This window comes from Ictidomys tridecemlineatus, chromosome 3 (assembly GCF_052094955.1).
Source record: "Ictidomys tridecemlineatus isolate mIctTri1 chromosome 3, mIctTri1.hap1, whole genome shotgun sequence".
Classification (NCBI taxonomy): Eukaryota; Metazoa; Chordata; class Mammalia; order Rodentia; family Sciuridae; genus Ictidomys; species Ictidomys tridecemlineatus.
In genome coordinates this window covers 87,750,114-87,764,921 of record NC_135479.1, presented here as the reverse complement: position 1 = coordinate 87,764,921, position 14,808 = coordinate 87,750,114, and the positions used below count along the sequence as shown (strand labels likewise).

At 40.5% G+C, this 14,808-nt stretch overlaps 1 protein-coding gene across 2 annotated transcripts; it reads right to left on the bottom strand.

Moving 5' to 3' along the window:
- Nucleotides 1-4,280: 4,280 nt before the first annotated feature.
- On the bottom strand, nucleotides 4,281-11,602 carry Rnf7 (ring finger protein 7). Of its 2 annotated transcripts, none has more exons than XM_005328032.5 (3): nucleotides 11,291-11,602; nucleotides 7,147-7,194; nucleotides 4,281-5,207 (listed from the first exon to the last, which is right to left on the bottom strand). In XM_005328032.5, the coding sequence occupies exons 1-3, from the start codon at nucleotides 11,543-11,545 to the stop codon at nucleotides 5,151-5,153; spliced, it is 360 nt and encodes a 119-aa protein (XP_005328089.2). In that variant the 5' UTR covers nucleotides 11,546-11,602; the 3' UTR covers nucleotides 4,281-5,150. The 2 variants fall into 2 exon arrangements, with proteins under 2 accessions (XP_005328089.2, XP_005328087.1); XM_005328030.4 differs by having other exon boundaries at nucleotides 11,284-11,597.
- Between the last annotated feature and the right edge of the window lie 3,206 nt (nucleotides 11,603-14,808).

Here is a 14,808-nt window from a genome sequence, read left to right as displayed (position 1 = left end):
ATAGATCTTTACCCTTGGAGATGGAAATGATTACCTTCTTCATTTTAATAGGGTCTTTTTGTCAGTGAGAACCGCCCCCCCCCCCCGAAATTCTTTTTTTATGTAGAAGGTTATGACCAGGCAAATGTGAAGGGAATGTGGAACAGAGATGAATAGAAAGGAAGAAGGGAAGGAACTGGAAGCAATGTGAACAGTTATTTCAAGGACACCCTACCACTCCCCAGAAATGCTATGGGGTATCTACATGCCCCATACACTTAAATCAAACAAATAGGCTTTCAGAACACACAAAAAAAAGGCTTCTTGTTGCAGCCTGTACAAGCTGCAAGTGAGTATGACTATCTTCCTTCTCCTTCCCAGAGCACTGTGCCTCCAGGTCTACCACCTGACACAATTCTGCAAAAGATGAGCAGTGACGGTAGTGATGTAATAATGGCTAATGTTTATTGAGTGCTTACATACATGCTTCAGCCTGCTTCAGCAGTTACAATGCATTCATTTAATTTTCATAACAACTCCATGAGGTAGTGACACTAAAATAAATCTATTTTAGTCGAGGGAAGAGGCATAAGAGAAATTAAGAATTTGTGTAAGATCACACAGCTAGTTATTGATGGAGCCAAGACTCCAAGCTGGGTTGACAAGATTTCAGTCACTGCTGTATCATCCTGCAGATACACCCATCGCGGCAAATGCTAGCTTGCAGCCAATCAAGGACAAGCAGATTCTGTTCTCAGCGTGAACTCAGGTTTATCAAGCATATAGAAATAAGGCGCGCGCGCGCACACACACACACACACACACACACACACTAAACAGACACCCCCCCCCCCCAAAAAAAGGCAGAATGAATGTAGAACTTACTCTTGCTCTCAAGAGCTATGAAAACGAAGATTTGTGGGAAAAGGATCAATTTTCCACACTATATGGACATTTCAAAATCCAATTTTCAAAAAATGTACCCTTCACATCTGTATGAACCCAAGAAAATGTCTACAAAGATGAAAAACCTAAAATTAAAATTAGAGTTCAACATTTACAAAAACATATATTTTAGTTGTCAATTAACCTTTATTTTATTTATTTAGATGAGTGCTGAGAAATGAACCCAGTGCCTCACACATGCTAGGCAACCCCTCTACCACTGAGTTACAGCCCCAGCCTCATTTACAAAAACTTTTAATGTAAAATCAGGAAATCATGTTGACTTGTTATACTGATTTTAATTTTAGGCTTATAACAGGTGAGTCACAAAGGCCTCATTACCATCTTTCACTCAAACTCAGAATGCCACAGGCAATGTATGTTTAATCTTTTTCTTATCAATTTTTTATTGAGGACAGTCAGGAGTGCTTTACCCCATGACTGAAAACACACTGTTCTGACACAATACATTCATTTTATTTATTTGTTTTTAGGTGGTTGGTGCTGAGGATCAAACCCAGCGCCTCACACATGCTAGGCGTCGGCTCCACCACTGAGCCACAACCCAGCCCTGAAAACACACTGTTTTCAAAGTAACACTTCCATTAAAGAAGCTTCCAAAATGGAAGAAATTGAAACAGTAACAGTGGCACTCACCTACCACCTGCCACTGTTCCCTTTATCCACTTGGTTCTCAATCCTCAGAACAGTATAGTGAGGTAATATAAAGGGTCCGGCGGAGCGTCGGAGGGAGAGACCACACAAGAGACTGACTTCATGCAATTGCAGAGGGGGATTTATTGGGGATCCGTTCCAGCACGCTGGGGCTCTGTGCTCACTCAAGAAGGGAGAGCAGCCCAGAGTCCCGAGCAGAGGTCAAGCAGAGCTTAAGTACACTTTTTGGAGAGGGCGGGGGGGGGGGGGGGGCTTTGCATACATCAGAACAAATCATCATGAGACGTGGGAAAATTGAACAACTCTGAGACAGGATTAGTACATTCATTGGTGGGAACAGTCTGGGCAGGGGTGATTGGTCATTCCTAAGCGGGTTACACATTTAAACTGATTGGTTTTGGAGCCTAGATGCTTACGTGCCAAGCTACTTGGAGCCCTTAGCTATTAAACAACCAGGGAATCAATGGAGATATTTACTGGGCAGTTCCCACATTGTCCTAACAACTACAGAGATTACAGGTTCTGGGGGTAGCAGAGGAATTGTAACAATACCTTGTCTTTTACTTTTTAGCCCAGGCCTTGTAATTTAGAAGCTTTACAATGCCCAGTCTTTTACACTTTAACTCAAGCTTTTGCAGCTTAGAATCAGCTTAGAAATTTTACCTTTACAGTAATAATTAAATACACTGCATGTGAAGAAACTGAGGTTTGGAGTAGTGAAGTAACTTACCCAAAGTCATAGCCTGGCTCTAGAGTCTCAGCAGTTGAGTATCAAGGAAAGCTAGAAATATGGTAAAGAGGAACTTCCCATGTAAACATTTTCATGTATTTTACTATACCATTTCAATGTTTATAAAGTAGCTTAAAATTTAAATATATCTGTACTTTAATTCCAATTTTCCTTATTTCCAAATTTATACTATATCTTCTTTTATTTTTCAAACAAGGGCTTACTGAACACTGACTTTTCTTTGTTTCAGAATATACAATGTCCATTATCCAAAATTAGTCCTTGGCAATAACTTTTAAAAAGCATATATATATATATATATATTTTTTTTTTTTTTAATTATTTTATGTCTTTTTTTTTTTTCTTGTGGTGATGAAGATGGAACCCAGGGCCTCATGCATGTTGGGCAAGTGCTCTACTACTGAGCTACATCTCCAGTCTTTTTTATTTCCCTAATTTGTGTGTGTCTGTTAGGGAGTTAACCCAGGGCCTTGGACATGCTAGGCAAGATACCAATACTACCTTGACATTGGATGTTTTACATGTGGGTTTTGAGATGGCACAGATATAGATGGAACCATGGGCATTTAGTGGCAGGAGCCAGGGTAGTTAGGTGTCCTGCAATGTAAGAGTCCCACATGAGGAAAATCAGACAAATATTCCATGTGACTTTCTTAACATTCACTGATTTGGTAGAAAACTATTTATAATGATCTGAACTTAAAAAGCTAACTTCCCCCCACCCTTTCATTTTTTTGCAATTTTAAAGTTCAATTAATTGAAGTTTCCAAATATGCAATTAAATAATGACATTGTTTAATCAAATAGAATGAAATAATCTGTTCAACACTCAGCTTTTGTGTTAGAACCCACAATTAAACGTCACAGCATGTTCTTTCTGATGAACAACATGTACCAAACTTCAAGATGGCTATGCAGATGAGCTGATATCATCCCAGGATAGGGAGGATCAGAGCAGCTTTGTCCCAGGCCCTCCTCCTTCTCTCTGCCCTCAGAGGCTGATGTATAGTATAAACAGCGCTTTGTTAGGTAGTTGGACTGTAGTTCTGCTGTGTGGAGTATCAACTTATTTCCACCATCCTCCAGATTTCATTTACATATTGTCACACTGACCTGGGTAACAACACTTACACTACTTCCCTCTCCACAGCACAGGCAAGTATCTAATTCACATTATTATGGAAGAAGTCTTTGAAAAATGTTAAACAGCTACTAAAATAGTTCACTGCACATTTAAATGGCCAGATTTGGGTAATTTTTCAGTAGCTTGAAATTTCTGTAAAAATTCTCAAAGACATTGGATTAATAAAAAATAACCAATATGAAAACATGCAAAATTCTATTTTTTATTCTAATCATTACATTTTTAAAATATTTTTAATGTATTCACATACTTTAGAATCTGCAGATGTGAAGTAAATATTTTAATTTTTTAAAAATTTCCATCAGTAGCCTTTATTAGAAAAGACTTCAAAATGATCTTGTAGCCCATAATTTGTTACCAAAAATCTCTCCTGAATGAGTTTGATAAATTAAGTATTTTCTTTTATTTATTTATTTAGGGGTTTTTTTGCGGACACATCTTTGTTTGTATGTGGTGCCGAGGATCGAACCCAGGTCGCACACATGCCAGGCAAGCGCGCTACCACTTGAGCCACATCCCCAGCCCTTAAGTATTTTCTTGAACTTATGTTTCTAGGTAGCAAACTATAAGTTTTCCTGACAAATAAAAGAGTGCATGAATTTTTTTTCAAATTATGTATTTACCTGACTAAATTAGTTTATTAAGTTTAAGGATATACACAAAATTACTTATGTTTCTAGGTAGTAAACTAAGTTTTACTGACAAAAGAGTGCATGAATTTTTTTCAAATTATTTACTTAAGTTTATTAAGTTTAAGGCTATACACAAAATCGCAACAACTCAAAGTAAACAGAATAAATAATTTATTAAAACACTGTGTGATTAACTTTTTAATCCAATGCTGCACTGGTAAACAGTTCCCCCTCATTAGTATTTTGTCTAAAACTCACAATAACAACATAATCTGACCTGGACTAGAAAATAGCTCTGTCCTTTTAACACTCAATGATTTAACTGTGAGATAAATATAGATTCTGGTTTTCTTGATGAGTCAAAGATAAGAGAATAACTTCAAAGGCAATTAAAATTCCATTTGCCTGAAAGATTTTATTTACCCTGTTCACTGGTCTAAAATCAAAATTATCATTATATCAAATAAAGATGTCATGAACTGTCCCTTCTTCCCATAAAAATATTAGTAACAAATTGAGGATAAGAGTTAGGTTTTAAACTGCACTTTATTTGTCACTATAACATTCTCTCTCTTTTTAACTGATCAACCAGAAGCATGCAAAAAGTTCTCCTGTGAATGGAACTGTTTCCACAGTTCCTTGTATATAGATAGGTAAATTATAAATTTCATTCCACCTGGAATTCTCTCCTTTTTAGCACTTTTAAAAGCAGCGTGTGTGACACATACCACAGAGGTAGGAAAGACCATCTTTAATAAATTATTTTCTTAATTGTAGAGAATCTTGAAAATTAAAACTGTCGAAATGCTAAACCATGCCTTTGATGAGTCCCAAAGAACCATAGATCCAGCGACTCCTATCTGAAGAATTAGTTCCCTGGAGTGTTCTAGCCTTCACTGGGCACTTGACAGCAAATCTACCAGGGCTGGGAACAGCTGCACCAAGAAAGCCTTCTACTGCTCTCACTTGCCGATTCTTTGGACCACCCAGTCCTGCTGGCAGAGAGGGCAGCGATTGTTCTGTTTCACCCACAGGGACATGCAGCAATTGTGGAAGGAATGATTACACTCTCCCCAAACCACTGAAAGAAAAGAAAAAGAACAGACAACATGACACATTTCAATCTAAATTACTAAGCTAAAAATTATAGCTTATTTTATATTATGAATCAAAGTCATGGTTCATAATCCTGAATAAAGATGACTGGTCAAAATATTTTTTCTATCTATAAAAATATACAAATTTACATGTGTAAATAATATTTAGAAATAAGTCACTGTGTTTGGGGGACCTTCCATCCCTGTTTTGAGAATCTACGAGTGAAGTGATGACCACCAGTTCCTAAAGAGCTCCACATGATCTCTTCTTGAAGAAAGTCAGGAGATTAGGACTTGAATCTTCTGTAGATCTCAGACCTTCTCAGCCATGCACTGACCTTAGAGATCTTTTGGGCTTTATTGAAAAATGTCCTCCTGGTTTTTATTTACCAAGACAGAATGCATTTTAAGAGTTTTCAGGGGCTGGGGATGTGGCTCAACCGGTAGCGTGCTCGCCTGACATTTGTGCGGCCCGGGGTTCAATCCTCAGCACCACATACAAACAAAGATGTTGTGTCTGCCGAAAACTAAAAAGTAAATATTAAAAAATTCTCTCTCTCTAAAAAAAAAAAAAAAAGTTTTCAGTTCATAGGTGGCCATCATAAGGCAGAGACACTCCTCCAAGCACTAACAGTTATCCATCTACTGAGTTGTTTCCTAGAAGTGATAAACTGTTAAGTCATCCAGAAGCTGTGCAATTCCTCATGTGACAATGAATCAAAGTGGCTGGCTGGAGAGGAGTCTCTCTGTGATAAAAGAGGCCAGCCTTAACAAGTTCTAATTAATTTTTTAAAACAAACTGCATAAAAAAAAAATTTAAACAGAGACAGCATCCATAGTCTGAAATAATGCAATATCAAACGTGGGCTTCATTTGCCCCTTGCTTGACCCACTGAGTTATATAATAAGAGCACAAGGTAATATGGAAGAAACAGAGAAAAAGAAAAAAAAAAAACCACAAACAAAAAAACAACTTTTTATGAAAACTGGCTGAGAGGGTGGGAAGCAGGGAGGAAAAACATTCTAACCTTTTCTTTTTTTTTTTAATTAAAAAAATTTGGGGGGTGGCGTAATTGTGTATGGACAGCATACCTTTATTTGTTTATTTTTATGTTGTGCTAAAGATAGAACCCAGTGCCTCACACATGCTAGACAAGCGCTCTGCCATTGAGCTACAGCCCTTGCCCCAGCCCCATTCTAAGCTTTTTAGAAGGAAAAAACAAAACTTGATCAAAACTGCATCAACCATTACTAATAAGACTCAGAAGGTAAGCCATGGCAACAAGCACAAAGCTTATTCTAGGAAACTCTAGGAAACATTTTAAAAAGCAATCTAAAAACAATCACCCTAAGAACCAGGACATAAAAATAAAAACTTTTGAATTGCTTAAAATTGTTAGACTAAAACAACTTTTGTAGTCTAAGACTATAAAGATAATAATTTAAAGATCTACCAGGCTGTGAACAACTGCACCATGGAAACCTACCACTAGCATCTAAGGTTTCTAACTCCTACCTTAGTTAAAAAATTAATTAATGCGCCTTAAGAGAATTGAAAACAGAAATGCTTTATTAGAACCAAAACTGACTTAGAGTCAAAATTCAAATGATCTTTGACAAATTCCTTAATTTATAGTTAATACTATTAAAAGGAGATCATTATTTCTTTTCGATTACAAAAATGTTTACCATGATTATATTTGAAATTATATAACCAATTCTTAATTAGAGCAATAAAGGAGTAACTTACAGATTAATTCCCTTAAGGCCTTTTAAGAACCAACACATTTTATATTAATAATGGCTCACTGCTTTACAGTTTATTTTTGTATTAATAAAGTCAATCTTAATAGCAAATTCAAATATCCCGAATGAGGAAAAAACCCTTAGTTTAAAAAGCAAGAGAAAAAAATTACAACATACCAACACAATCTTCTTGTTTGTTTTCAGCTTGACATCTAAGACAGGCATCTAAAAGTAAACAAATAGCAATTTTTCACTCTGATGCTCAGAATGTAATTTTTAAAACCCAGATACTTCAAAATGAAATAAAAGGCCTAAAGGTTACAGATGAGGATAAGATTCATACTTAGCTTCTCATCTGATTATAAGTATTTAAAGAGGAATAAAGTACAAGGCGTCCTACTAATTTATTTATGACCAGGAGCAATTTCACAAGGGTTAAGGATTATTTTTACAAGCTGTGAAGAAAAGAAGTCTTGACAGCACCACTAGAGGAAGATGTACCACACAACACTATAGTACAAATTACTGTGCACTCACATGCAGTGGGAGGGTAGTTTATTTTTTAAGACAGCATTTTTAACAAGCCATGCCTATATATTGGTATTTCCTTATATATATGGAAATACATATATACATACATATATGTATGTGTGTGTATATATATATATGTATTTCCATATGTATATACACACACACACACACACACATACACATATATAAAAATCTAAATGGATACCCAAAAAAACAATTATAAAGTTTATAGGAGTGGATAGAATGGGAAGGAGTTTTCAGCATAACTTCTTAAATTTTTAACTACATGACTACATAACCTACTAAAAATTAAAACTTCTTTCATAAACAGTTTTTCTTAAGTCATCCATACTTACTGACCCTTAAAAAATATTTTTCTTTCTCCCCTATGACACCTTTAAGTTTCTTTAAAATAAATGATTTTCTAATGTTTCCAACAGGTCAGAACCATGGTGAACAAGACTGGTGAAGAGGGGTGAGGCAGAGAAGGGAAAGCAAGGGTTTGGCAACTGGGCAGATCTAGCATCAAGTCCCGCCTCAGTGGCATTTACTAGCTCTGTCGCCCTGGACCAATTATGAACTTCAGATGAGCCCCAATTCTCTCTCCTGTAAAAAATTGATCATTCCATGACTATTTATAGGTAAGAGAGGAGATAACCACCTGTGAGAGCTTTATAGCACAAATAAGTAGACAGGAAGTAACATTAAACACTCTATTTGAAGAAAATGCTCCCTTTACAGATATTTCCTTACAGGTAGCAAAGTATCTTAATAAATTATTTGGGAGTAAATACTAGAAATGGGAACCTAAAGGATGTACTGAAGTTTTCAAAACCTATCTGTAGTACTATCTGCTTGATGAAAAAGGTACTACATTAGCTGGAAGAGGAAGGAGTCCAAGATGGGTAAAAGGAAGTTCAAATCAACAACATCATCATCAACAACAACAAACCAGTTTACAGAATAAATATAGAAAAATAATTCTGTAAAAATAGAAACAGTGGAGCTGAAGCCTGCTTTTCTTCTGCTGCTAGTTTATGCTCAGACATCCGTCTGCTCCTCTCCACATGCTCTTACCCTTAAAAAAACACCAGCGCCCTGGCCTCTCCAGTGTGGATGAAAAACAACCACTGCCTCCTGGGGAGCCCTTCAATTCTGTAATTACTAGCATCTCCTCTGAGCAAGGACTTATGCACTGGGGACACAAAAAAAGAACATGGCTGTGTCTTAAAGAGCTCACTAACAAATAAAAAGCGCCCAAGAGCACAGGGATCCTGATGAGACAGGAAAGCCACGCTACCCTGCAACCCTACCAGGCTTGAGTTCTGTGTAACCACTGAATTTTAAGAATATTAGGATTGGCGATCCGAGTGCCTGTTTCACAAATCAGGAAAATAAGACTCCAAAAGGCTCTGTGGCATGACCAAGTGAACATCCATCCCGAAGGGTTACTCTGACTTTCACAACTGGACTGTGCTGGCAAACCTATTCCCCTATCCCATCAGTCCTCACTCCCTGTGCCATCAGCTCCTTCCAGAATCAGGGAGGGGCTACAACCCAAGGACAAGAGAGTTACCTACCCTAGAAAGGTGTGACAGAGATAATAATTTATCTCACATGCCTAAATGGTGAGAGGTAGGACACCATTTAGGCATGTGAGATAAATTCCAACTATTAAGGATATAGGAATATGGGGGTTCTTGTTGCACAATCTAGAAACATGCTTATAGATTTAAGAATTACTCTAAAAAGTTGATCCAAATCTACATGAATCCTTAAAGTTTCAAATAAAATAAAAAATTATTTTAATAATGATCCTGATATTTAAAATAGCACATTTCTAAGGAGTATAACAGTTAACACCTTTTAAAATGATGCTAGACTAAGGACTAGGAAGTCAGAAAAAAAAATATTTCCTTCTGCTGTCACCTGACCACCAAGTGGCCACAAACATCTCATAAACAAAATACAAAGGTCTAGTCCAGGATACTTTCCTGAACCCAAAGTACAGTTGTTGTAAATATTCTCAATAAATCTTGGAGAAGCAGAACATTTGCTATAATTAGAAAGTTAATTATGAACCTGAGTCTCACATAGCCCACACTCTGACCTACTTTGAGTATCCCAGTAAAGTTTATTTGTTGCAAAATCTCAATCATATCTTAGGTTCTGGATTTCTACTTACTAACTCCACCCCCAGCCTTTGGGGAGAAAATAGCTCCCTAAGAGAGAGATCCTTTTGAAATGCCTCTTTAGGAATGTTCCTTTAAAACTAGAAAGATATTAAAGAATACAGGAAATTTAGGGTATAAAATTTTTAGTAAAACTTGTCCTGCAAAAGAACAAAAGGTCAAGTCTTCTGGATAAGTTAAAAATACCTCCCAAATTGGAAATTATTATTCTAGCTTTGTGGATGGCTGTACTGCATGCAAATAAAATAGTTTAATATGCAAAATAAGTGGATCACATCCACTATCAAGATCTTCCAAAAGTACAAATAAAAATACTTGAATCCCATGTTGTAAATCTTGAAAACAAGTCCTTAGGAATGAAAGGCAGAAGAGAACATAAGCTGGGAGCTCTCTCAATTGTAGTAGGTTGAAAGTCTCATTCCCCAAAAAGGATGCATAATTCACTTTACTTTCTCCAATTTGCTTATTTTTCTGAGCAAGCCACTACGTTTTCAAACTAAAGAAGCGTTAAGTTTTCTCCATACACCTTCAAAAACATTATCATTCACCAATGAAGATAGTCTCATAGTTATTTTAAATCCATTTAAATAACAGCTGTCTTGAGATTCAAAACAGAAACCTATAAAGCTCAAAGAGATTGTTCTGAAATGTTTCATTTGGTGCAATATTTTTTACTCAAAATATAAAAAGAAGACATATTTGTATAAGAGAGCTCTCCATATGGGCATGGTAGATCAGGACAATATCTTCCCTAGGAAATGACATCCTACTATGGAAAGGAGGCTAGATGGCGATAAAGTTTTGTTTCTGAATAAAAGGTTTTTGCTTTTGGTACTGGGGATTGGACCCTGGGGCAATTTACCACTGAGATACATCCTCCTCCTTTGTATTTATTTTGAGACAGGATCTCACTAAATTGCCCAGGGAGGTCTCTAACTTGGGATCCTCCTGCCTCAGACTTCCGACTTGCTGGGATTACAGGCCTGCACCGCAGCAGCCGGCAATAAAGGGTTCATATTTTTCAATTCCCCATGCAATTCAAATATTCTTTACCCACACTTCAAACAAGTGAGGTCTATCTGCCTGGGTCTTGAATCAATACTGATTTAAAAACTAGCCCAGGAGCAGCAGCAGCAGGGAATCAGGAAATGCACCGTCCGTATACTTTCTTTCCTGAACTGAGGGTGTCTATGTGGACTTGACTCCCAAGCATCGCTTCGCGCGTGATGAGACCCCAGTGCACAGCCGGACGTGGCCTCTTCCCTGACCCTCTGCACTCTGCTTTCAGAACAGGGGCTGGCCCGCACGTCAAGAAGTCCTCCCAGCTCCCCTCAGGCCTCCCGGTTTAATTTTTTTGGGTCACACCCACCGCCACCTGCAATTACCTGATTCGGTTCCTCCGCGCAGAACACCAGCCCCCGCGCTAGCGAGGAAGACCACCCCGCTGGCCCCCCGATCGCGGCGCAAGGCGCCAGCGGCCTGGGCGTGGCTCGCGTCCACGCGCCGGCAGCGCGACCCCGCCGCTCCCCGCCCGCGCCGCGCTCAGCCCGCGAGGCCGGCCCGCCGCCCCGGCTTCTCGTGCAGCACTTACCCATCACCTGGACCCTGCAGATGGCGCATGTATCGCACTCCACGTCCCAGCTCCACATGGCCACCGCGTTCCACTTCTTGAGCGAGAACATTTTGTCGCTTCCCGACTTGGAGCCTGCGCTCCCGGAGTGGGATGACAAGGCGCAGGGCTCTTCGCTGTCTTCCACATCTGCCATGGCGGAGGCGCGGAGCCGGCGGCGAGGACGTTGGGTTAAAGGAAGCGGGCGGCTATGGCGGCTCTGTGGGGCTGCCCGACGGGCCATAGCGCCGCCCGGAGGCCGCGGGCTACGGCGGAGCCCACACTGGCGCGGCCCGCGATTGGCTGGCGCGGCCTGGTGACGTCACCCTGCGACAGCGCCGGGGCGGGGACTGTGGCCCCGCCTCCCCGTTCTCGGCTTCCCAGGGTCTGGAGGCCTCGGGACGACCCCTGCTGAAACCAGGCGCCTTACGCTTTAGAGCGTGACCTCAGAGCAGGCCGCAGATAGTGCAGGGCCCCCTGTCCTGCTCCGTGTGGCTGTTAAACTTGCAGCTCTTGCAGACTACCTTGCTAATTTGTCTCTTCGCTGCCAAATGTAAACTCTTATCAGAGCAGGGACTGCGGGTCTCATCAACACCTTAGACTCTCTAAAAGTGCCACCGTTGTTTGTTGAATGAATGAATGACCTGAAAGATCTAGAAAATGCGTTTAGTCTCAGGACTCCTTTACACTTAAAATTTATTAGAACCTTAAGGGGCTTTTGTTTATGTAAGAGATACATGGATATAGATAGATATTTGTTTTTCTTAATATTTATTTTCTTCATATTTATTTTAGTTTTAGATGGACAGCATGCCTTTATTTCACTTATTTATTTTTATGTGGTGCAAAGGATCGAACCCAGTGCCTCAAGTGTGCCAGTCCAGCGTCCTACCACTTGAGCCACATCCCCAGCCCTAGATATTTGTTTGTAACAAAATGAAACAAAAAGTTTAAAATGTGTAAATTCAGCCCCTTGCTGTCACGCTTTTCATTTCAGCGACGAGTGAGGCTGAGGCAGGACCCTCACAAATTTGAGGCCAGCCTCAGCAATTTAGTGAGACCTTGTGTCAAAAATTTAGTACAGGGCTGGGCATGTGGCTCAAGTGGTAGCGCGCTCTCCTGGCATGCGTGCGACCCGGGTTCGATCCTCAGCACCACATACCAATAAAGATGTTGTGTCCGCCAAGAACTAAAAAATAAATATTAAAAAATTCTCTCTCTCTCCTCTCTCATAAAAAAAAAAAAAATTAGTACAAAGCGATAGGCATGTACTCAGTGGTAAAGTGTCCTTGTTCCAACCCCAGTACTGCAAAAAAACAGAAGGAAAATAAAATGTATTAATTCGTTTAAAAATAACAGACCCATTGCAAGTTATTATTAGAGCAGTGTCATATCGTTTCTGGAAAATTCCACTGTATACTCAAGAGAGTGAGGATGGAAAATGAGAAATAGCTATGAATGTTGTTATGGGAAGAGTTTGACTTCATTCATCCCCTAAAAGTATCCTGGAAACTCTGGAGACCACATTTGGAGCTAGTTTAACCTCTTTTTCTATGTAGGAGTAATGAAGTACAGAGAAGTGAAGTAACTTAACAAAGATCACACAGGTATTATGTGAAGGTGATTGTTTTAAAACCAAGGTTCTACTGGTAGCCCAAGAGTCCTCATCTTATGTTTTCCTGAGCAAAGCAGACAATGTCTCCATTTAAAAGATAAGAAAACTGAGTCATGGAGAGTCTTGTGGCCTCATCAAGGGTGTCAGGTTTGGGATTCAGAACCTCCCACCTCTCACTGGGCTTGATCCTAAACCTTGTGCTTGGGGAAGGTGGGACAGATCAGACTCAAGGGACCTGTTACTGGAGGCAAGACTGCACAAATGTATAGGAGCATAAATGTGGCCACAGTGACATTGTCCTGATTGTCAATGAGTGGCACGTGGGTGTTACCACTGTTTACGGATGACGAGTCCTTACTTCCCCAATGCTGAAGTATAACACCAGAGAAGCTCGCCGAGGCAAGTTTAGAGTCGAAAGTAGATGCTTTATTAAAGGACAGCAGAAAAGACTTTTCCCCAGAGGAAGAAGGGGATCCAAGAGGTGGAATCCATGGAAGGTCGAATGTGTTCCCCTTCTAATAGCTAAAGTCTACATTCAGCTTTCCCGCATTCCTGTCGCATTCCAGTCCTTTGTTCTGTTTTCTTTCATTGATGGAATGTAGATGAGAAGGCCCAAAGGGTGGGGCATAGGTGGGCCAAAGGAGTAATCCCAGCAGGAAGGACTTTTGGATTAGCATCTCTAAATTTGCTGGGAGCTGGTTCATTAACATTTCTTTGGGATGGGCCTTGGGGACATTCACATTCCAAGAGTTGTTCTGCTTTTCCAGGACTCCATTCTCAACATGGCCTTCATTTTCGATTTTACTCAATATTTTAACCTAACTGTGGGAGACCAACCTCACACGTGACTAGGTAACTCCCCGGCTGGGTGTTGAGGCGCTCAGTCACAGAAATGTGGCAGCGCTTTCCCCACACTTCTTGGGTGCGAGGGTCGGTGTCTCATGCATGGGTGTGTCTTGCTACAGCCCCATGGGTAAAGCTGTGCTCACCTGTTCCTTTGTTATATAACCCCTTGCCCTGTTTAGGATAGAATCTTCCATGGAAGGGCCTTGTGTGTGTCCCCTTCTCTTACTATGCCCTTGGGTGTGGCCTACCCAGGTGTCAGTCAACCTGCTGACAGTGGACATCATGAAGATAGACTCAGCCCCCTGAAACCTGACCCCTTGCCTCATTTGAACAGCTTCTCCTCAATAAAAGGGCTCAGTGCATGCTCTCCTACTCTCTCTTTCTGCGGACCCTGAAGGTCAGAGGAGCCGTCACAGCGACCCCAAAGGAAAAGGTATTTGTGTCTCTTGTGTGGCTATTTCGTGCAGCCCAGTCAGCCCAGTTCAACTGGAGTGACCCCTGAGCCTTTTAGTCATGAGAACAGAACCCTGGCACCTAACTAATTACACTATCTACCTATCTTTAAATCTGGCTTCCTGGGCCCTGGGAGGGTGAAGACAAATGTGAAGATAGATGTAGAGGGTAAGCCTCAAGGAAGAGGGGAAACTGGAATAGGGGTGCGGAGAAGGGAGGCCCCAAAGGCCAGAAAGAGACCCAAGGGAGCCTGCCATCCTGGCCCAGCTGCTGGCCTAAGCAGAGCCACAGGCAGGGCGCAGACAACCCTAACCCTAAGAACCAGATGAAAATGCCCATAAACCAACCGAGACCAGCCCTGCAAAACACAGGTTCTGTGGTGTGAACCGACCACACCACTGATCGTGGATGGCTGTAAATGAGCTAATGAGGCGGGGAGGCTGGAGCTGGGGCTCAGAGGTAGAGCGCTTGCCCGGCACGCGTGGGGCACTGGGTTCGATCCTCAGCACCACATAAATATAAAGACGTTGTGTCCAATTAAAAAATAAATATTTTTTAAAAAGTAGGAAGGCTGCAACCAGATGAGGATAAAA